Consider the following 23,744-nt stretch of genomic DNA (forward strand, 5'->3'; position numbering starts at 1 on the left):
GCAAATAATAATTAAAATAATAGAATATACACATATACATATATACCTATAAGTGAAATCAAAACAGTCCAACAAAAACAAAGTACAATAGATTGACCTGGCGAATGAAGAAAACCAAAAATTATACCTACTGGTTAAGAACAAGATTCTTTTTTAATTTATCCAGTTAACATTTTTTTTCTAAACTAGTGAAGAGCACTAAAAATAAATCACTCCTCTTCTGCTTCTCCCATTCACCCTTGTTAATTTTACTTCGCAAGAGTGGAAACATAAGGCAGGCTTTGAAGAGTTATTTTTGTTCTGTGGCACTAAAATCTAGATTAGGAAAATAAATATGGGTCTGGAGATGTCAAACTGTCCTCGAATATTTGGGAATACAAAGAAGTAAATGAACAGTTGTGATAAAAGGTCAAGTTCTAACTCTACTGGCTATCTATTATGGTGATGTATATGTTTCAGTGCTATTCTCTCAAATCATCCCATCCTCTCCTCCTCCTACTGAGTCCAAAAATCTGTCTCCTTTACTGCCTTGCGCATAGGACCATAGGTACCATCTTTCTAGATTCCATATACAGGTATTAATATGCAAAATTTGTCTTTCTTTTTCTGACCCACTTCACTGTATAACAGGCTTAACCTGGAGGGATGGGGTAGAAGGGAGCTGGGAGGGGGGTTCAGTAGGGAGGGGACACATGTGTGCCTATGACTGATTCATGTTGATATATGCAAAAACAATCACAATATTGTAAAGTAATTATCCTCCAATTAAATAATTTTTTTTAAAGGTGAAGTTCAAAGTTCAAAGGACTGAGGAGAGGTCTAAGGAGCTCAATTCTGAGGGACCCAGAAGGTTTGCCATAAAAGGGGGCAGCATCTGCTTAAGAAAATGGCACAGAGGTTAGCCTCTGAAGAATAAAGAGGCATAAGGAAACACAACTTACAAGAATAAGTAGTTTAGTAGAACCAAATTTGTTAAAGGCCAAGACCCAGAGCTGCAGAAAACAGTGTTCCCTCCCTTCCTCCATCCTTCCCTCCCTCCCTCCATCCTTTCCCCCTCCTCCATCCTTCCCCCACTCCATCCTTCCTTCCTTCCATCCTTCCCTTCCTCCAGCCTTCCCCGCTCCATCCTTCCCCACTCCATCCTTCCGTCCCTCCCTCCTTCCATTCCTTCCTCCCTCTCCCATTCTAGTCCAAGATCAGCCACCTAGCTGATAATTTGAAAAGCAACTCTGCTGCTGGTCCAGCTGAATGCAAGAGCCCACCTCTCAGTTCACTTTCATTTCGTCTTCAGAGTAAATGTGTTCTGTTCATTGCCATGATCACAGGGAGAACTTGTCTCCTGGTAGCAATTCTATTCGGTTTTCATCACCTAGAAGAAAAAGTTAAAAGGTTAGCAAGCCCTGAACAAATGTTAACGATACCAACATTTTAAAATGGCAATGAAATCAGGCAATAACCATCAATTCCATAGTCAAATGAATATCAGAATGTGACAAGTAACTTAGTTAAACAGCACCTGCTTAATATCATCCTTCTAATCTTCTCATTCCCTAGTTGCCTGTTCTCAGTAAGTTCAGTTCAGTCACTCAGTCATGTCCAACTCTTTGCCACCCCATACCATTCAGGTATGACCTTGGCGGATTCATTTTGATATTTGGCAAAACTAATACAATTATGTAAAGTTTAAAAATAAAATAAAATTGGAAGAATAAAAAAAAAAAAAAAAAAATACTGACCTTTTCCAGTCCTGTGGCCACTCCTGGGTTTTCCATATTGCTGACATATTGAGTGCAGCACTTTCACAGCATCATCTTTTAGAATTTGAAATAGTTCAGCTGGAATTCCATCACCTGCATTAGCTTTGTTTGTGGTGATGCTTCCTTAGGCCCACTTGACTTCACATCCCAGAATGTCTGGCTTTAGGTGAGTGATCACACCATCATGGTTATCTGGGTTGTGAAGATCTTTTTTATATAGTTCTGCTGTGTTTTCTTGCCTCCTCTTTTTAATATCTTCTGCTTCTGTTAGGTCCATACCATTTCTGTCATTTATCGTGCCCATCTTTGCATGAAATGTTCCCTTGGTATCTCTAATTTTTTTGAAGAGATCTCTAGTCTTTCCCACTCTATTGTTTTCCCTATATTTCTTTTCATTGATTGCTGAAGACGACTTTCTTATCTCTCCTCACTATTCTTTGGAACTCTGCATTCAAATGGGTGTATCTTTCCTTTTCCCCTTTGCCTTTAGCTTCCCTATTTTCCTCAGCTATTTGTGAGGCCTTCTCAGACAACCCTTTTGTCTTTTTGCATTTCTTTTTCTTGGAGATAGTCTTGATCACTGCCTCCTGTACAATGTCACGAATCTCTGTTCATAGGTCTTCAGGCACTCTGTCTATCAGATCTAATCCCTTGAATCTATTTCTCACTTCCACTGTATAATCATAAGGGATTTGATTTAGGTCATACCTGAATGGTCTGGTGGTTTTCCCTACTTTCTTCAATTTAATCTGAATTTTTCAATAATGAGTTCATGAGCCACAGTCAGCTCCCGGTCTTGTTTTTGCCGACTGTAGAGAGCTCCTCCATCTTCAGCTGCAAAGAATGTAATCAATCTGATTTCAATATTGACCATCTGGTGATGTCCACGTGTAGAGTCACCTCTTGTGTTATTGGAAGAGGGTGTTTGCTATAACCAGTGCATTCTCTTGGCAAAACTCTGTTAGCCTTCGTCCTGCTTCATTTTGTACTCCATACTTGCTGTTACTCCAGATATCTCTTGACTTCCTACTTTTGCATTCCAGTCCTCTATGATGAAAAGGACATCTTTTTTGGGTGTTAGTTCTAGAATGTCTTGTAGGTTTTCACAGAACCATTCAACGTCACCTTCTTCAGCATTACCAGTTGGGGCATAGAGTTGGATTACTGTGATTTGAATGGTTTTCCTTGGAAACGAACAGAGATTATTCTGTCATTTTTGAGATTGCACCCAAGAACTGCATTTTGGACTCTTTTGTTGACTATGAGGGCTACTCCATTTCTTCTAAGGGATTCTTGCCCACAATAGTAGATATAATGGTCATCTGAATTAAATTTGCCCATTCCAGTCCATTTAGTTCACAGATTCCTAAAATGTCTATGTTCACTCTTGCCATCTCCTGTTTGACCACTTCCAATTTACCTTGATTCATGGACCTAACCGGAGAAGGAAATGGCACCCCACTCCAGTACTTTTGCCTGGAAAATCTCATGGATGGAGGAGCCTGGTAGGCTACAGTCCATGGGGTCACTAAAAGTCGGATATGACTGAGTGTCTTCACTTTCACTTTTCACTTTCATGCATTGGAGAAGGAAATGGCAACCCACTCCAGTGTTCTTGCCTGGAGAATCCCAGAGACGGGGGAGCCTGGTGGGCTGCCATCTATGGGGTCACACAGAGTCGGACACGACTGAAGTGACAGCATGGACCTAACGTTGCAGGTTCCTATGTAATATTGTTCTTTACAGCATTGGACTTTACTTCCACCACCAGTCACATAGGATGTCTAGTTAATATTTATTGATTATTTACCCTGTACCAGGTATGGACTAACCACTTCACATACAGTATTACTTTATTCCTCAGAATAAACCTAAAAGGTTTGTATACTCTTCTGCTTTTCACAGATGAGGGAATAGAGGCTTAGAGGAGTTCAGTAACTTTCCCAAAGATGCATAGCTGGCATGAGGTAGAGCCAAAGTTCAAACCCTAGCGGTAACATAGAAGATGGCAATCAAGGTTAGGGGTAAACTCACTTGGAGGAGAGTGTGAGCAAGTCATTGTAAGAGTTTATTCTGACATTGCTTGATTGGTTATGTTGTAGGGGAGGAGGTATATGAAGAAAATTTCCAGCATGATTTTCAGGATTCTAGCTTGAGTGGCTGGGTGGATGGTAGAGTCATTAAATGATACAGGGAAGCATTGCAAGACCATCTTGACTGTTAAAATCAATGGATTCTGTTTGAGATACCCGGACTTTTATGAGATTGTGAGAGATCAAGATGGACATATCCAGCAGTCCTAGAATTTGTAATTCTAGATCTAGTCAAGGTCTAGAATTCAGGAAGGAGATTTAGATTGAAGAAAGACATTTGGAAGTCATATATATGTAAATGAATACAAATAAAGCTATGTACAGTACTTTCATGGAATATTTTTCAGAATAAAGAATAGACCCTGAAAAAAAGACTGAGATTGGGAATAGATGACCATAGATATATATATATATTTTAAAAAAGAGTAATGTCATGAGGCCAAAGAAGGAGGTAATGTTTAGAAAACAACAGGAATATTAAAGGGTATGCAACTTAAGAGTGGTTTTATGATTGACCAGCATAAGCAAGTGACTCAGCTAGTTTAGGCTACTGTAAATACTTTGAATTATTTTTTTTTCTCTACAGACTCTTTAAACAAAATTGGATCAACATCATTTCCCAAAACCAATCCTAAATCTTCTGCAAAAGTTATTCCATATGGTGAGTTGATAGCCATGTGATTATGATCTATTTAATCTTCTTTCTTCTTTAACTAGATATCTCTCTTCAAAAGCCTCATCTTACTTTGATAATACTTTGCAGTGAGGAAGAATGGGTTTTATATTTAGGCTTATGAAATTTTTAGAATTCTTTTTAGGTTTTTGCATGGACTCCATAAATAGAGGGAAGAAGAATTAAGCTTTAAGATAGGAAGAAAGATAAAAAAAAAAAAAAAAGATAGGAAGAAAAAGATAGGAAGAAAGAGGTACAGAGAGCAATCTTTTTTCCTCATCTATTCATATGCAAATTTCATATTTAAAATATCTTTCCAGATTCTGTAATATGATTTTGCATTTAGGGGCAAAGGGAGAAAGCAAAGTTTTTTTGGTTTTGTTTTTTAACACACTTTTAATTTTTAATTTCATTATAACCTTAAGTGTTATGTTAAATATTATGATCTTTCATTGCTCTGTATGCATGTGTTATATATATTATAGTTGATGATTTGTAATAGAAAGTTGCACAGGGAGCTGTAAAGAAGGAAAGATGTCTGCTTCTTGAAGGGGAGTCAGAGAAGGCTTCATGGGGAAGACAGTATACAGCAGTATTCTAGACAAGAGAATGGCATTTGGATGTCTAAGCAAATTTGGCATGTCTGGGGATTGGTAAATGGTTTCAAACAATGAGAAAGAGACATAAAATAAGAACATATAATAAAGAACCACATACCCTTTACTAACAAACAGAATTTTCCTACTAGAATGTAAGATCATGAGGGCCAGGATTTTTGTCTGTTCTATTCACTGATACATCACCAATGTCTAGAGCAGTGCCTGATAACACCAAGTACTAATTAAGTATTTGTTAAATGAATGAATAAATACAATTCTGTAGTTATTGTTGTTCAGTTACTAAGTCAGACTCTTTGCAACCCCATGGACTGTAGCCCTCCAGGCTCCTCTCTCCATGGGGTTTTCCTTGGAATACTGGAATGGGTTTCCATTTCCTTCTCCAGAGGATCTTCCTGCATTGGCAGGTGGATTATTTACCACTGAGCCACTAGGGAAGCCCATAATTCTGTAGACCAGTACCTATAAAACCTAACTGGTTAGCAGAGTCACCTAGGCAAGCTTTTAAAATCAGATTCTTCAGAGATGGGTCTTAGGAATCTGCATCTTCTTGAAACTCATCTGGTGTTTGGGAATTGCTACTGTTGACTAGTTGTGAAGTTGTTGTGAAGTCACCCAGTCGTGTCCAACTCTTTGTGACCCCATGGACTGTAGCCCAGTAGGCTCCTCCATCCATGGAATTTTGTAGGCAAGAGTACTGGAGTGGGTTGCCATTTCCTTCTCCAATTTCCACTGTTGACTATGGCAAGACATATTGGGGAGGGGTGTGTTCTTAATTATTTCAGTTGAATGGGTCATTAGTTTGATCTCTTTTGCTGTAGGTGTCTGTGGCATCCCTCCGTTTAGTCCCCAGTGGCTTTCTAGAAGAATTGCAGGAGGAGTAGAAGCCTGCCCCCACTGTTGGCCATGGCAGGTGGGTTTGAGGTTTCTCGGCAATCACCAGTGTGGAGGTGCCATCATCAACTCGATTTGGATTCTGACTGCAGCGCATTGTGTGCAATCGTGAGTGAGGCTGATGATATTTTATTAATGTATTTATGTACCATGTTGTTTGCTGAAGCTGAAACTCCAATTCCTTGGCCACCTGATATGAAGAACCAACTCACTGGAAAAGACCCTGATGCTGGGAAAGACTGAAGGCAAATGGTGAAGAGGGCAGCAGGGAATGAGATGGTTAGGTAGCATCACCAACTCAATAGACATGAATTTGAGCAAACTCTGGGAGACAGTGAAGGACTGAGGAGCCTGACTTGGTAACTGAACAACAACAATAATCACGTTGTTTGTTGTTTTAGTCACTAAGTTGTGTCTGACTCTTTTGAGACCTCATGGACTGTAGCCTACCAGGTTCCTCTGTCCAAGGGATTTCCCAGACAAAATACTAGAGTGGGTTGCCATTTCCTTCTCCAGGGGATCTTCCAGACCCAGGGCTCGAACCTGCATTGGCAGGTGGCTTCTTTACCACTGAGTTACCAGGAAAGCCTTTTTTGTATCATACCTAGAACATAAATATAATTGTGTAACTCCTAAAACCATGCAGGCTGATTCTAAAGCATGAATCTTCCTTTCAGTGTTTCTGACCCATGTCCATCTAGCCTCTTTTTAAACAAAGTCAGTGAAGAAAAGCAAATCAAATCTTGAAATTGTTCATCCCATTTACAGGCATCTTTGATTATTATGTTGAGCCCAAGTCTGCTTCTCTATAGCAATAATTTATTAATCTAAATTTACTGCAGTTCCAGAAAACAAGAACTCAGTCTCTTTCTACTTGCATGTAATCATCCTTCCTAGACTTGAAGATCCCTCTCACATTGCCCTTAATCTTTACGCTGAATGCTTACTATTCTAGTATTTGTGACTCCACAGCCCTCATCATGCAGTGCTCCATATCCTGGATTGGTTTAGTGTCATTCCTCTTAAAGTGGGATCACGACAGTGGAGAACACAGTAGGGTAATTCACCACCTTGATCACTGAGCTTCAATGTTTTTTAATTGTAAACTATGCCATGATGTGAAAAAATATACAAAATATAAACATGTAGTCTAAAGAATGGCCCTACTATTTAGTGTAAGAAGGATCTTTACACTAGCAAGCCCTCTCAGTGCCCCTCCCAGAGAAGTAAACATTATGCTAAATTTTGCATTTATAATGTCTTTGCTTTTTGAGGAGTGGTTTTAACATCTGTGAATTCCTAAAACCAGTATGTTGTCTTGTTTTCCCTGTATTAATGTAAAACAATTACAGTTTATATTCCTCTGTGATTTGCTTTTATCTTTATAGCATATCATATGGATTATCATGTGGATGTGTATAACTATAATTAATTCATTTTCAATACAGACTGATTAAGTTGATCACACTTGTAGGCAGGTTCTGGACACTGTATATTTATATACACCCCAGGACTAACAACAAGATCCTACTGTGTAGCACAGAGAACTGTATTCTCTGTTATATATATATCAGTATCCTATGATAAATCATAGTGGAAAGGAATATTTTTTAAAATACATGTATATTTATAACTGAATCACCTTGCTGTACATCAGAAATTAACACAACACTGTATATAAATTATTCTTCTAAATAAATATATACTCCCCAAATGATTCCAATGACTCCCCAAGTCAGAGTCCAGAACCACGCCCTGTCCATGGGTCCATCTTGACCCTTTCTTGCTTGTCCCCAACAAGCCCACCTCTTTTCTTAAACATGCTGTGCTTGTTCCTATCTCAAGGTCTGTGTAGTCGTTCCCTCTGCCATTTGGAACACCAAGTTACATTTAGTTGTCCTTTTTCCTTAGGCTCCTCTTGGCTCTGAGTCTCACAGACCTTTTTTTTAATGGTCTTGGCGGTATTTAGGAGTACTCATCTGGTTTTTTGTAGAAGGTACCTCAGTTTGAGTTCATCAGATATTTTTCTCATGGTTTTTCTGGGACTCCACAGGAAATCCACAGAGGGACATGTCCTTTTTTATCACATTATATGAAGGGTACATGCTACCAGCATGATTTCTCACTGATGATGTTAACCTGGTATTTGCCAGGTGTCTCCACTGTTAAGTTCCATCTTCCTCCCATTCTTACCTATTCTTTGCAAGCAAGTGGCTAAGGGTAGCCCACACTCAAGCAGTTGGGCATTAAGCTCTATCATCTTGAGTGCAGAGTTTTCTCCATAAATTAAAGTTATTCTGTATGGGAGATTTACCTCTTCTCTTCCTTTTATTGGGGCTTCCCTAGTGGCTCAGTTGGTAAAGAATCCACCTGCAATGCAGGAGACCCCAGTTTGATTCTTGGGTCGGGAAGATCTCCTGGAAAAGGGATAGGCTACCCACTCCAGTATTCTTAGGCTTCCCTGGTGGCTCAGCTGGTAAAGAATTCACCTGCAATGCAGAAGACCTGGGTTCGACCCCTGGATTGGGAAGATCCCCCTGGAGAAGAGAAAGGCTACCCACTCCAGTATTCTGGCCTGGAGAATTCTATGGAATGTATAGTCTGTGGGATTACAAAGAGTCGGACACAACTGAGCAACTTTCACTTTCCTTTTACTTATTAAATTGTGTATTAAACCAGTATGGGCAGGAGGACATTTATTTTTTGTAAATACTACATATTTATTTTGTTGCTTGAATTGCTCCAGCTTTGATCCCTGTGAGTTTTTTCAGGGTGAGTTTTCCAGTTTTGACCACTGTAAGTTCTTGTCTTTTTGATATGCCACCACCCTTTTGGGACAAAGATACTCCAAGTTCATCTTATGTATCCCCTCTCAGTCTTAGAAGCAGCCATTTCTCCCATAAGCTGCACAAGAAGTTAAAATCTGGGTGCTGAGCATCCCAGTTGCTACTAGGGTGTTGTTATTGCTTATAGCCCCTCTTAGCTAACAGAGCTAGAAAATGTAAGAAGGCATACTAACTCACTTACATAAACCTGTTTTTCTGTCTATACCTATATTAAGGTAAACATGAGATCATACAGATATTTCCAACTCAACCACATGGTTCATTCTAGCACCCCCTGGCCCTTGGAGAAATTCATTTTATAAGAATTCTATCAAAGTGCATTTTTATGTACCGTGGAAAAGCCTCAATCACAGCTGACTAATTAATGGAAATTAAAGTATTGGAGAAACCAGCTATTAGTACTGATGCCAGAGGCACAGAAGAAGCTTTGTCAGACTCCCTTGTCAAATAGTTTATTCTTGAATTTATGTCATAGACTATGATTCCTTGCAGCAAGATACAGACCACACCAAACCATTCTTTACAAGGTGAACTAGTCAACTTGATGAGTCAGCTGAGATTAATAAACACTGCTGCTGCTGCTGCTAAGTCGCTTCAGTCGTGTCCGACTCTGTGCGACCCCATAGACGGAAGCCCACCAGGCTCCCCCATCCCTGGGATTCTCCAGGCAAGGACACTGGAGTGGGTTGCCATTTCCTTCTCCAATGCATGAAAGTGAAAAGTGAAAGTGAAGCCGCTCAGTCGTGTCCGACTCTTAGCGACCCCATAGATTGCAGCCTACCAGGCTCCTCCGTCCATGGGATTTTCCAGGCAAGAGTACTGGAGTGGGGTGCCATTGCCTTCTCCGATTAATAAACACAGTCAGCTATAAATGTTTGTGAACCATTTAAGTTAACCACAAAAAGATTTGTATGTAATTTTAGTGGCCCTTCTTGTTTTCTTTGTAAAATTTTGCTAAAGTAGTAGTATTGCTTGTTTTTAAAAAGGCAGTTCAAATAAAGTTATCAAGTAAAATCTAAACTACCCTCTCCATTTCTCTAATCCATTCCTCCTTTCTAGAAGTAATCAATATTAAGAATGTTTTAATTATCTGATTTTACATTAATGTTTATACATATATATTTTATGTAGGGTTTTATAATTTTTACACAAAATATTGTGCCTTATACTTATTTGATGTGGAAAAGGTTACCTCATTTTTTCTTTAACTTTTATAGTTGTTTAATTTACTTGACCAGAGAAATATCTTTTTTGAAGTTGGAACTGTGTATATCTTTACCCAGAATCATTTGGGATGCTAGTGTGAAGAATTAGTATGTTCACTCATGCCTTGTCTTTGGGAATCCTTCAGCTGATTCCTTCAAGAACTTACTTCTCCTTGTCTCATCCTCATCAATCTTATGGACATCCAGGGCTCCAGCCTCCATTGAAGGGGTGTACCCAAATCCATTGGGAAGGCAAGTTTACTGCATGGAATGAGCCAGTTGGGGAAATGTACAAAATCTGGGAGCTGAGATAGACATTTTTGCTGAAGGTCACCACGTGCCAGGCTGGCTGACATTGCTACAAAAGGCGATAAGGACAACCGACAGCAACATTGTACTACACCCCATGTGCTACCGTCTCTAGCACTGGTTACCCTTAGTATTAGCCCTAGCAAATACCAGACTTGTCTGGAAGGTTTCTTACTTAAAGTCTGGTGTGGAGCCAGAGAATCTTTATTTCTAACAAGTTGCTGGGTACTGTTGTCCTATTTTTAGGGAAAACCTGGCATGTTCTCCTTTTGTTGACTCCACACTCTTCTTCATGCTCGTGTGGGATTTTAGGTCCTAATGTATAGCACAGAGAACTCTTCTCAATGTTATGTGGCAGCCTGGATAGGAGGGGAGTTTGGAGGAGAATGACTGGATGCATGTATATCTGAGTCACTTTGCTGTCCACCCAAAATTCTCACAACACTGTTTATCGACTATACTCTGATATAAAATAAAAAGTTTAAAAAATAAACTTAATTTAGGGGAATAAACTCACTTTGCAGTTGTACATTGGAATCTGTCTCAAACCTAAATCAGTGGATTTTTTTCCAGTTTCAGCGACCTTTATTTTCTTAGAAGCTGCCTTTTAAAATATTTATTTATTGGGGCTTTCCAGGTGATGCTAGTGTTAAAGAACCCACCTACCAATGCAGGAGATGTAAGAGACGTGAGATGTGTGGGTTCCATCCTTGGGTCAGGAAGATCCCCTGGAGGAGGGCATAGCTACCTACTCCAGTATTCTTGCCTGGAGAATCCCATGGACAGAAGAATCTGGGGGGCTACAGTCCATGGGGTCACAAGAGTCTGACATCACTGAAGCAACTTAGCACACCTGCACTCGTTTGTTTATTTCTTTATCCATTTATTTTTGGCTGTGCTGGATCTTCTTTGTTGTGTGGGCTTTTCTTTAGTTATGGCAAGCAGCAGTTACTTTTCATTGCAGTATGCAGATTCTTCATCGCGGAGGCTTCTCTTGTTGCCGAGCTCAGGCTGTAGGGCTCTCAGGCTTCAGTAGCTGTGGCTCCCAGGCTCTAAAGTGCAGGCTCAATAGTTGTGGTGCATGGGCTTAGTTGCTCCATAGCTTGTGAGATCTTCTTGGACTACGGATAGAAACCGAGTCCCATGTACCAGCAGGCAGGTCACTTATCACTGAGCCACCAGAGAAGCCCTTTCTAGGGTTAACCAGTTCTTGTTTTTCTCTTTGCAGCTTCCTTCCAAAACTTAGATAAGAGCAATTGGTTTCCATCCAAGGGAGGGGCAGGGGTATGATTCTAGGGCAGCAGCCTTAGTAACAGCTTTAAGAAATACGTTTCTTTACTACCAAGTAATGATTTAGAGAGTGACTTTGAAAATAAAGTTGATCCTTCCATTAGAGTGCATGACAGATAATAACAATGATAATGGCTACCATTATGGAGTCATTACTATCTCCGTATACTTACCAGGCACTTTACTTGAGTTGGCTCCCTTAATAAAGGCACACTTAAACACATCAGTGAGTCAGACTCATCATGCAAGGAACTGAAATGAGCATGGTTATGATTAGAGAGAACATGCCTACCTGTATTAAGAAACTTCTTTGACTAAATGTATTGAAGAAATACTTTTCATAACTTTACTTTTACTGAAAAGACAGTTTTGAAAAATGAAGAATCAGTGACAATATATTTGTGGCAATTGAGGGACTCTTTCCTTGGATATTTTTTCAGCTGGAGATCTTGATGTGGCAAATTAATGGATGTAGATTCAAATTTTTAAACTTTTTTTGAAGTATATTAAATGTGTGCAAAACATTAATACAGTTAGAGGAATTTATACAAAGCAAATAACCATGTAACTAGCACCCAGACCAAGAAAGGAAATGGTGCCAGTACCTAGGGGTCCCCTTTATGCCCTCTCCCCTTTAAAAGTAGTCAGTGTCCTAATCTCTGATATCAGATGTGAATTTTACCTATTTAGGAATTGATAAATTGGTCTTAGTTTCATAAATTCTGATTATTTTATAAAAGATGATAATTTAAAAGATATATTCCTATAATATAGTATTTGAATATTTTTAACAGTAAAGCATAGATCTCATTAGAAATGTAATTTTCTTCATGTATTCCTAATGTCACTATGAAATTAAAATAAGCTCTAGGTTTCTTTTTTCCTTCTCAACTTAAAAATAAACTGGTGATATTTGATAAATGCTCCAGAAACATTTTATGGACAAAAGTAGGGGGCAAGATAGACAATTAGGAACTTGTGCTCAGATAGACCAGAAGGCATGGTGCAGCTTCTCTGGTTACATGAAGATTCCAGACAAGGTAGTGGGTGGCCCCTGGCTGGACTGAACAGTGGATGTTATAGTGTTAGACCAAATGGTGAAAAATGTGTTTTCATATCAAACTTTTGTTGTTCCTCCTCCAGGAAAAACAATCCACTCTTCTGGACCATTGTTGCTGGAGACCATGACAGAACCTTGAAGGAATCAACTGAGCAGGTGAGAAATGTTTTTAAAGGTCATTCTGCCTGTTCCCTAAATTGTCACATGCCAGGGAATACATTTGGGCTTCCCTTGTGGCTCAGCTGGTAAGGAATCTGCCTGCAACTCAGGAGACCTGGGTTCGATCCCTGGATTGGGAAGATACCCTGGAGACGGGAAAGGCTACCCACTCCTGTGTTCTGGCCTGGAGAATTCCTTGGACTGTATAATCCATGAGGTCGCAAAAAGTCAGACATGACTGAGCGACTTTCACTTTCAGGGAATACATTTATCTAAAACATGAGATTAGTTACTACTTTCCTAATGCCCTCTTACACTTATCATTTATACCAACATTTAAAGATAGAATTTGAGATCACATTTAATCTGAGAATGAGGGGAAGTGAGTCAGGAAGTGCAAACTGAGGTCCATGTACACAGGTCCACAGAGTCTAATTTTCCCAGGACCTCCATTCCTCAGAAAGTGCTTCATGGATTCCTGCAAATTATTAACAAAGATTTCCCTTCTAAAGTTAGTACAAAGTCACCTTCATTGGGTGACGTGTGGAAATGCAGAGATTTAGGATGATTTTGGACCAGTATACAAGGAATTTGTTTGAATCATTGACTCTGCCTTGTAATTTCTTGCTTGCTCATGATGCAGGTGAGAAGGGCAAAACACATCGTGATGCATGAGGACTTCGACTCACTGAGCTATGACTCTGATATCGCCTTGATCCAACTGAGCTCTGCCCTAGAATTCAACTCAGTGGTGAGGCCAGTATGTCTTCCACACAGCTTGGAGCCTCTGTTTTCTTCTGAGATTTGTGTTGTGACTGGCTGGGGAAGTGCTAATAAAGGTAAACCTTTTACTTTTGCATGAACATCACTACTGATTGACAGTTTCGAGAACATGGCATGGAAACGTTATCAAACGGTATCTGCTTTAGCCCTTCTTCCTTCTGAAAGACAGGAACCATGGTTTATTTAACTGTAATAGTTCATCAGAGTAGAGAATGAACTATTTTATAACTTTTCCATCAGGATGCCTTAATCATAGGTAGGCTAGATCTGTGAAAGGCCAGATAGAAGTATCTTATCCCTTGTAGGCCATATGGTCTCTGTCACAGCTATTCAAATCTGCTGTTGTACCACAAAGCAGCCTTAGACAATATGTTACAGAATGGATGTGGCTGTGTTCCAATGGAATTTCTCCATGAAATTGAAATTTTATGCAGTAATCTTGTCACAAAATGGTATTCTTTTTTTTGGATTATCTTTTCAACCATTTAAAAATGTACAAACCATAATTAATTCATGGATTGTAATAAATAGACTCAGAGTTGGTATCGGGAGCTGGTAGTAGGGGCTGACATGGATTTGGCCTGCGGACTGGAATCTGATGAGGCCTGGGCTAGATTCTATAGTTCTTAAAGCCATAGTGAAATACCAAAAGACCTGAATGAGTTGATGTTGTTGTCCTGCTTATTTGCACTGTATAAAGTTATTTTCTCTTATATTTTCCTTCTGTCTATATGTCATTTAAACTCTGTAAGCTTATAGATGCTGAAGACAAACGTATGGTTACCAAAGGGGTAAGGGGAAGAGAGGGATAAATTAGGAGTTTGGGATTAACATGTACATACTACTATATATAAAATAGATAAACAACAATGTCCTACTGTATAGCATAGGGAACTATATTCAATATCTTATAATAATCTGTAATGGAAAAAAATCTGAAAAAGTATATATGTGTGTCTGTGTATATGTAAAACTGTATCACTTTGCTATATAGCAGAAACTAAGACGACTATGTAAATTAGATATTGTTGCTGTTGTTCAGTTGCTAAGTTATTTCTGACTGCAACCACATGGAATGCAGCACACCAGGCTCCTCTGTCCTCCACTGTCTCTTGGACTTTGCTCAAATTCATATGCATTGAGTCGGTAATGCTCTCTAACCATCTCATCTTCTGCATCCTCCTTCTCCTTTTGCTGTCAGTCTTTCCCAGCATCAGGGTCTTTTCCAATGAGTCGGCTCTTCGTATCAGGTGGCCAAAGTATTGGAGCTTAAGCTTCAGCATCAGTCCTTCCAAAGAATATTCAAGGTTGATTTCCTTTAGGATTGTCTAGTTTGATCTCTGTGCAGTCCAAGGGAAAACTAGCATCACAGTTTGAAAGCATCAGTTCTTCACTGTTCAGCCTTCTTTATGGTCCAACTCTCACATCCATACATGACTACTGGAAAAACCATAGCTTTGACTAGATGGAACTTTGTCAGCAAAGTGATGTCTCCACTTTTTATTATGCTGTCTAGGTTTGTTATAACTTTTTTTCCAAGGAATAAGTGTCTTTTCATTTCATGGCTACAGTCACCGTCTGCAGTGATTTTGGAGCCCAAGAAAATAAAATCTGCCACTGTTTCCAGTTTTTCCCCATCAATTTACCATGAAGTGATGGGACTGATGCCATGATCTTAGTTTTTTCTGAATGTTGATTTTCAAGCCAGCTTTTTCACTCTTCTCTTTCACCCTCATGAAGAGGCTCTTTAGTTCCTTATCACCTTCTGCCATTAAAGTGGTGTCATTTGCATATCAGAGACTGTTGATATTTCTCCCAGCAGTCTTGAATCCAGCTTGTGATTCAGCCAGCCTGGCATTTCCCATGATGTACTCTGCATAGAAGTTGAATAAGCAAGGTAAAAATATATGGTCTTGTCATACTCCTTACACAATTTCGAACCAGTCAGTTGTTCCATGTGTGGTTCCAACTATTGCTTCTGGTCCTGCATACAGGTCTCTCAGGTGATAGGTAAGGTGGTTTGGTATTCCCATCTCTAAGATATACACAGTTTGCTGTGATCCGCACAGTCAAAGGCCTTTTAGCATAGTCAATGAAGCAGAAGTAGATGTTTTTCTGGAATTCCCTTGCTTTCTTTATGAACCAACGAATGTTGGCAATTTGATGTCTGGTTCCTCTGTCTCTTTGAAACCCGGCTTGTGCACCTGGAAGTTCTCAGTTCACACGCTGCTGAAGCCTAGCTAGAAGGATCTTGAGCATGACCTTGCTAGCATGTGAAATGAGCGTAACTGTACAATAGTTTGAACATTCTTTGGCATTGCCCTTCATTGGAATTGGAATAAAAACTGACATTTTCCAGTCTTGTGGCCACTCCTGGGTTTTCCAAATTTGCTGACATATTGAGTACAACACTTTAACAGCATCATATTTTAGGATTTGAAATAGCTTAACTGAAATTCTGTCACCTCCACTAGTTTGTTTGGTTTGGTTTGGTTTTTTTTTGTAGAAATGCTTCTTAAGGCCCTCTTGACTTCACACTTCAGTATGTCCATATGTGGTGAGTATGTAGTGAGTGACCACACCATCATGGTTATCTGGGTCATTAAGACCTTTTTTTGTATAGTTCTTCTATGTATTCTTGCACATCTTCTTAATCTCTTCTGCTTCTGTTAGGTCCTTACTGTTTCTGACCTTTATTATGCCCATCCTTGCATAAAGTGTTCCCTCAACATCTCCAATTTTCTTGAAGAAATCTCTAGTCTTTCCCATTCTGTTTTTTTCCTCTAATTCTTTTTATTGTTCATTTAAGAAGGCCTTTTTATCTCTCATTGCTATTCTCTAGAACTCTGCTTTCAGTTCAGTGTATATTTTTCCCTTTCTCTCTTGCCCTTCACCTATCTTCTTTCCTTAAAAATTTGTAAAGCTTCCTGAGACAGCCACTTTGCCTTTTTGTATTTCTTTTTTGAGGGCATGGTTTTGGTCACCGCCTCCTGTACAATGCTATGAACCTCCATCCATAATTCTTTATGCACTCTGCCTACCAGATCTAATCCCTTGAATCTATTTATCCCCTCCACAGTATAATCAGAAGAGATTTTATTTAGGTCATACCTGAATGGCCTAGTGGTCTTCCCTACTTTTTTCAGTTGGAGCCTGAATTTTGCAATTAGGAGCTGATGATCTGAGCCACAGTCAGCTCCAAGTCTTGTTTTTGCTGACTGTAGAGCTTCTCTATCTTCAGCTGCAAAGAATATAATCAATCTGATTTCAGTATTGACCATCTGGTGATATCCATGTGTAGAGTTGTCTCTTGGGTTGTTGGAAAAGGGTGTTTCTATGACCAACGTGTTCTCTTGACAAAATTCTGTTAGCCTTTGTCCTTTTTCATTTTGTACTCCAAGGCCAAACGTGCCTGTTATTCCAGGTATCTCTTGTCTTCCTACTTCTGCATTCTAATCCCCTATGATGAAAAGGACATTTTTGTTGGTGTTAGTTCTAGAAGGTCTTGTGGGTCTTCACACAACTTCATAGGTCAACTTCAATTTCTTCAGCATCAGTGGTTGGGCATAGTCTTAGATTACTGTGATGTTGAATGGTTAGAGCATTCTATCATTTAGGGATTATACCCAAACCCTACATTTGTGATGCTTCTGTGGATTGTGAAGGCCGCTTCATTTCTTCTAAGGGATTCTTGTCCACACTAGTAGACATAATGGTCATCTGAATTAAATTTTCCCATTCCCTTCCATTTTACTTCACTAATTCCTAGGATATTAATGTTCAATCTTGCCATCTCCTGCTAGACCACATTCAGCATACCTTGATTCATAAACCTAACATTTCGGATTCCTGTGCAATATTCTTTACAGCATCAGACTTTACTTTTACCACCAGACACATCCACAACTGAGAGTTGTTTCCACTTTAGCCCAGGCACTTCGTTCTTTCTGGAGCTAATAGTAATTGTTCTCGGCTCTTCCCCAGTAACATATGGACACCTTCCAACCTGGGGGGCTTATCTTCCAGGGTCATACCTTTTTGCCTTTTCATACTGTCCATGGGGTTCTCTAGGCAACAGTAGTGGAGTGGGTTCCTATTTGCCCAAGCACAAGGTTGTGATTCATGAAAGGGAAGTCAAATATACTTCAAACAAAACAGTGGCAAAGTCTGTGAGCTTGAAGGAGAGGGGAATTACTCTTTGACCCTGTACAGCATTCATCTTCTCGGCTTACTGTGGTACCTGCAGCCAAACTGCATTTTTCTAAAATCTTTGCAACTGCCATATGAGGAGATTTTATACTCCGGTTTTGCAAATGAGGGGGTTATGGCCCTGAAAGTTAAGTCATTTGCTAAGACTCCATGGCTAATAAGTATCAAAAGGGAATTTAAATCAGTGTGGCTCAGCTGATAAACCTTGAATGGCTTTTTGTTACATAAGAAACAATTTCCATCCCAAACTGAATGTTAAGAATGTTATGGAAATATTTACTTTTGGGTAATAATAATAATAAGTTTTCATTAAGAAAAAAAGAATAAATCTGACCTCCTAGCGCAGCACTGAAGAATCTGCACGGGACCTCCCAAACCCTCTCCAGCATCTGTTCCTCGTTTGTCCCATTGTTGGCTGACCTTCAGGCACTGTGTCTTCTTTCTCTCTCAAGCTCTGTACGTTGTTTCCTTGGCCCTGGAGCACTCCTATTTCAGTCTCCTCACAGCCTCTTCTCATCACTCCATCCTCAACTCAAATCTCAGACCATTTTCTTGCAGCAGGACTGTCCTTCTTCACTCTCTTCATTGCCTGGTTTTATCATCTCCTTGCACATAAAGGGACTTGACATTATTTTACAGACTCGTTTTCTATATCTCACCCCTTATAGCGGGAGCCTCTTGGAGGCAGATCTCTGCCTAATTTACTGCTCTCTCCCCAGGGGTCAATATCTACCTTGCATAGAGGAAACAGTAACTTTTTATGGACTGGCTGGCCTCAGTGCCCTTGAGTAAATGTGCCTGTTCTCTGAAACCTTCAGCCTTCACCAACTCTGTGACCACCAGGTGATAGAGGTAGTTAAAGTTTTACAAAAGGTGACTTCAGTCTTTCAGTCTTGGAGAGAGAACAAGTTCTCCATTTTGAGACGTGATAATAAAACAGCACTTTTAGGGATCGTCTCTGAAAAGAGGATTTTAAATATATTAATTTATTTTTGTATTCGGTTATTGCATTAAAAAAGTAAGATATAGAGTCAGACCCAGGCTAGTTCTTAGTTCTATCCCATAGTTGCTGAAAGATCAAATCTTCAGAGTTCTGGCTTTTTCAGGTGTGAAATCAGTGTGACAGCCCACCTCACAATGTTGTGAGTATTAAGAGCTTGGAGTAAAAAGCAGAAATATTGTACATCTTGTCTTAGTTGTTCAGTCATGTCCAACTCTTTGCAACCCCATATGGCCTACCAGGCTCCTCTGTCCATGCTGTCCATGAAATTCTCCAGGTAGTAATACTGGAGTAGGTAGCCATTCCCTTCTCCAGGGGATTTTCCAGACCCAGGGATTGAAACCAGGTCTCCTGTCTTGCAGGCAGATTCTTTACCATCTAAACCAATAAATGTAAATTAATTTTTAATTTTAATATATTTTTAAAAAATGTTTATTGGAGTATAGTTGCCTTACAATGATTTTTTAGTTTCTGCTGTACTGGAAAGTGAATCAGCTATATGTATACATATTTGCTGTTGTTTAGTCACTAAGTTGTGTCCTACTCTTTGTGATCCCATGAACTGTAGCCCTCCAGAGTCCTCTGTCCATGAGATTTCCCAGGCAAGAACACTGGAGTGGGTTGGCAGCAAAGGGATTTTTCACTGAGCCACTGGGGAAGCCCCATATGTATACATGAACCCCCTTTTTTATTTTTTAAAAATTGTTTCCAGAAAGTTACAGAACTATGAAATAGTAAACTTAGCTTTTTTAAATGAGTCATAAATCTAAAGTAATGGAATAAGTCATGCAGAACACATGTTAACATAGGCCTGCCTGAGGGTCAGGCCAAGGTAGAAATTCTTTAGTATTCATCATCAAAGTCATCTAAATTGGTTGAAATTAGGCCCCAGTGATACTAAAGGATGGAGAAGGCAATGGCACCCCACTCCAGTACTCTTGCCTGGAGAATCCCATGGACGGAGGAGCCTGGTAGGCTGCAGTCCATGGGGTCGAGAAAAGTCGGATATGACTTCCCTTTCACTTTTCACTTTCATGCATTGGAGAAGGAAATGGCAACCCACTCCAGTGTTCTTGCCTGGAGAATCCCAGGGACAGGGGAGCCTGGTGGGCTGTCGTTTATGGGGTCGCACAGAGTCGGACACGACTGAAGCGACTTAGTAGTAGTAGTAGTAGTATAAATGTATTATTGTTATATAGTTATAATATATTTACATAAATATTTACAGTTGACCTTTGAACAATGTGGAGGTTAATTCAAGTATCATTTATAGTCAGCCTTCCATATCTGCAATCCCACATCCATGGGTTCATCCAACCACAAGCTATGTAGTACTGCTATATCTGCTATTGAAAACATATCTAAGTATAAGTGGACCTGTACAGCTCAAACTGATGTTGTTCAAGGGTCAACTGTACATGTATAAATATATAGTCACATATATTTATAATATGAATTATCTAACACCAAGTCATATATTACTGAATTTCTGAATTCTTACATGTAGCAATCTTTGAAACACTAAGATTTAAATCAGAATTAAACTAGAAAAAAAAAGTGCTTTTGGTCTTGTTCTTGCCAATGGATTTTCTTCCCCAAGATGCCACATCTGGAAATAAAGATATTCTGCACAAGACACTGTGTTTGGATTCAGAAGTCTGCATCGACTTAGGCAAAACCAAATGATGGAGTAGAGAAAGCTTGAACTTAAATATATTTCTTTAACATCACCTGCTGTTTACTTCACAATCAAGCTCTTTCTCAATCTACTTTTTAGATGGTGGTCTAGCAAGTCGCTTACAGCAGATTCAAGTGCCTGTGTTAGAAAGAGAGGTCTGCGAACGCACTTACTATTCAGCCCATCCAGGAGGAATCTCAGAGAAGATGATCTGTGCTGGCTTTGCAGCATCTGGAGAGAAAGATGTGGGTCAGGTGAGAGGATCCTGATTTTGCCAAGGAATACAGGAAGTTGTTATCTGCTGGAGATTCTCCATAGACAAGAAGAATCCACTCTCAAAGCCATAGACAAGCGTGCCCACAGCATCACACCACACCCCTATTCAAAAGCCAGACAGAAGCAGGCATCAGTCAGAGGGCAAGTGGGTACGTAGAGGAGCCCATGAGAAGGTAGGAGAGGGCAACACCACTCAACTGACCTGCTGGTGAGATGTGTTCAGATATGCTTAGGGCTTTGGTAAAAGGGCAATGAGCAAATAAGGATTCTCAGTTAATGTATCCAACTTGTGATATAAAAATTTTATTATTTAAAATTATTACTAAATTCCTGTGTACTCACACAATTTTCTACCACAGAATAAAATATAACAATCATGAGGAAAATGAGAACCTTTGAAAAAATGGTTTTCATATGCAATGGAAAATAAGTCAGAAAGCAGCAGTTGAATTTCAGTGATACTACAGTGGTGCAAAGCTACACAGATGGACTTACAAGTCAGCTGGGCAAGCGTGCTGTTGGCGAGTTCAGCATTAAGTAAGAAAAAGACAGGATGTGTGCAAAAGGATTGCAAAATACCAGCTTTAATATCCACATAGCCAACTGAGAAATGTGACTTAGGTATGCAACCGAGAAGCATTTCCAACAGGAAGTAGCCCTACCTTTAGCTCCTAGGCTGGATTTGAGGGAAGCTGCCTGAAGGAAGGCAGACCCATACCTCCAGATCGGTATTTCCTTTCATGCTGGGCTAGAGAGGCAAGAAAAGAATGTGTCTTGAATAGTTGTAGCTCTTTGATGGTACACCCCAGCCCCTACCATCAGGAAACATGAACCAATGGATATCACCTCTAAAGAGAGAAAACTGGGCTATAATCTGGGTAGAAGTCTTCCCATGTAAAAACATGAGGACAAAAGGAAGAAGACCCGTCTTAACTTTGAGTATAAATTTATTGTGGTTAAGCCTTTTATGATGTCAAGTTCTATACAAATTCTGTTTTATGTTGTATATTGTCCTAATTTGCATTCTCCAGAAGCCAACCCTAAGAGGAGGATTCAGTTGTAGTCTGCCTAGAAGTGCAGTATCAGCTGTAGGAATGTGAAGAGGTGGTACAGGGAAGGGGAAGCCGCTAGTCTAGGATGTGCAGTTAAGCCAGCCACCACAGCGGGGGCTGAACTGAATCCTGCAGTGATAAACACATGTAGTACACTTATTCCCTTGGAGGAGTGAGGCAGCTTCCCCAAGGTGATGGCTGGAGGGCTGCAGGGGGCCACCTCTCATATTCTGGTCATATTCTGGCTTATCTCTTGGGTGGGGTGGATAGGGCAGGATCCCTGCGGCACAGAGCCAGCCACTGACTGGAAGGTCTGAGGAGTATGAGAAGGGTTTCACACCCTCTGCTAGAGGATATTACTGTTACAGAAATCAAATAGAAAAGTGTTCTGATTCTGAATTAATGTGTTCTTTCTCCCTTTTTTGAAGGATGGTTTTTCTATTTTGAATCAAGAAAATTACAAATAGCTCTGCTGTCTCTGTCATGTTTAATAGCATCTAACATTAAGGAAAGACCTTAATCTATCAAGAGATCATAAAAGAACTAGAGAGGGAATTAGATCTGTGTAGAGGTGAGCCAAATACCATGATCTCACTTGGCATCTATTCTTACTTCAGCTACATCCAGCTGTCACTTTGGCTGCAGTGTGACCAAATTTATAGCCAATGTGAGAAGAGGAAAACAGGAGCTGAAATTCTGACCAAGTGTGGCTAGCTTTCTCTTACAAAGAATACTGAATTACAGAAAGGGTAACTTCAGAAACTTGCTTTGACAGAATGGACTCTAATATATCTGTCAGGTAATTGGTTTTTACCCTCCTGTGTATACTCGGAGGTAATGGACCCGCTAATGTAATTTCTCATCCAGGAAGGTGAACATCAGAAGGTTGAAATGCAGAGACATGGGAGTCTCAGACAGTCAGTGTGGAATCCTGTGATTCTTTGCTCACCACATATTTCAGATTGTTTTAAAAAATTTCAGGTTCTTCGACCTATCAAGTGATTTCTGTCTTCACAGAGTAGATACTTGTCTGGTTCTTGCTGACTTTTCCAATGTATTTCTTATTTCTTTCCCCTTGCTTACTAGAGTCCAGCCACACTGCTTGCCTTCTGACCTTCAAACTTGCCACATCCGTGTCTAAATTGGGCCCTTAGCCCCAATATCAGTTGTGCATATAATGCTGTTTCTCTAGATTTTAAAAAATACAGCTCCTTCTATTGTTCATGTATGAGCTCAAATGCTCATACACACACACACACACACACATACATATATATAATACATATGTGCATGCTAAGTCGCTTCAGTGATGTCCAACTTTGTGTGACCCTATGGACTGTAGCCCACTAGGCTCTTCTGTCCATGGGATTCTCCAGGCAAGAATACTGGAGTGGGTTGCCGTGCCCTCCTCCAGGGAATCTTCCCAAACAAGGGATGGAACCTGTATCTCTAACATCTCCTGCATTGGCAGGCAAGTTCTTTACCACTAGCACCACCTGGGAAGCCCTTAACAGTCACATCTGAGTGTTAATATGTAGTTTATTTTATGTAATTTATTTATTATGTAATATATTTATCATGTAAGTTAATATGTAATTTATTTATATGTGTGTATGCATATGTATTTATATGTGTGTATATGTATATATATTTATATATGCATGTGTAAACATACACACAGCTACCTTTTTTCTCAACATTCACTCTGAGTATTCTTTTTATGGGTATCATTACAATCTAATTTGTTTATATTCTTTTCCATAATGGCTAGCGCACAGTAGGAACTGCTACTGCTACTGCTAAGTCACTACAGTAGTGTCCGACTCTGTGTGACCCCATAGAT

General features: G+C 39.7%; 1 protein-coding gene across 2 annotated transcripts in view; it reads left to right on the top strand.

Moving 5' to 3' along the window:
• Positions 1-23,744, top strand: part of OVCH1 (ovochymase 1) — a 94,271-nt gene that overhangs the window by 17,482 nt on the left and 53,045 nt on the right. For both annotated transcript variants that reach the window (XR_011566712.1, XM_019961395.2), the window contains exons 7-11: positions 4,437-4,511; positions 5,962-6,142; positions 12,828-12,900; positions 13,547-13,742; positions 20,673-20,827. Coding sequence is in view for 1 of the 2 variants with exons in the window: in XM_019961395.2 (XP_019816954.2) it covers positions 4,437-4,511; positions 5,962-6,142; positions 12,828-12,900; positions 13,547-13,742; positions 20,673-20,827 (680 nt within the window). In the remaining variant the exon portion in view is untranslated. The remainder of the gene's footprint in view (positions 1-4,436; positions 4,512-5,961; positions 6,143-12,827; positions 12,901-13,546; positions 13,743-20,672; positions 20,828-23,744) is intronic.

This window comes from Bos indicus, chromosome 5 (assembly GCF_029378745.1).
Source record: "Bos indicus isolate NIAB-ARS_2022 breed Sahiwal x Tharparkar chromosome 5, NIAB-ARS_B.indTharparkar_mat_pri_1.0, whole genome shotgun sequence".
Taxonomy (NCBI): domain Eukaryota; kingdom Metazoa; phylum Chordata; class Mammalia; order Artiodactyla; family Bovidae; genus Bos; species Bos indicus.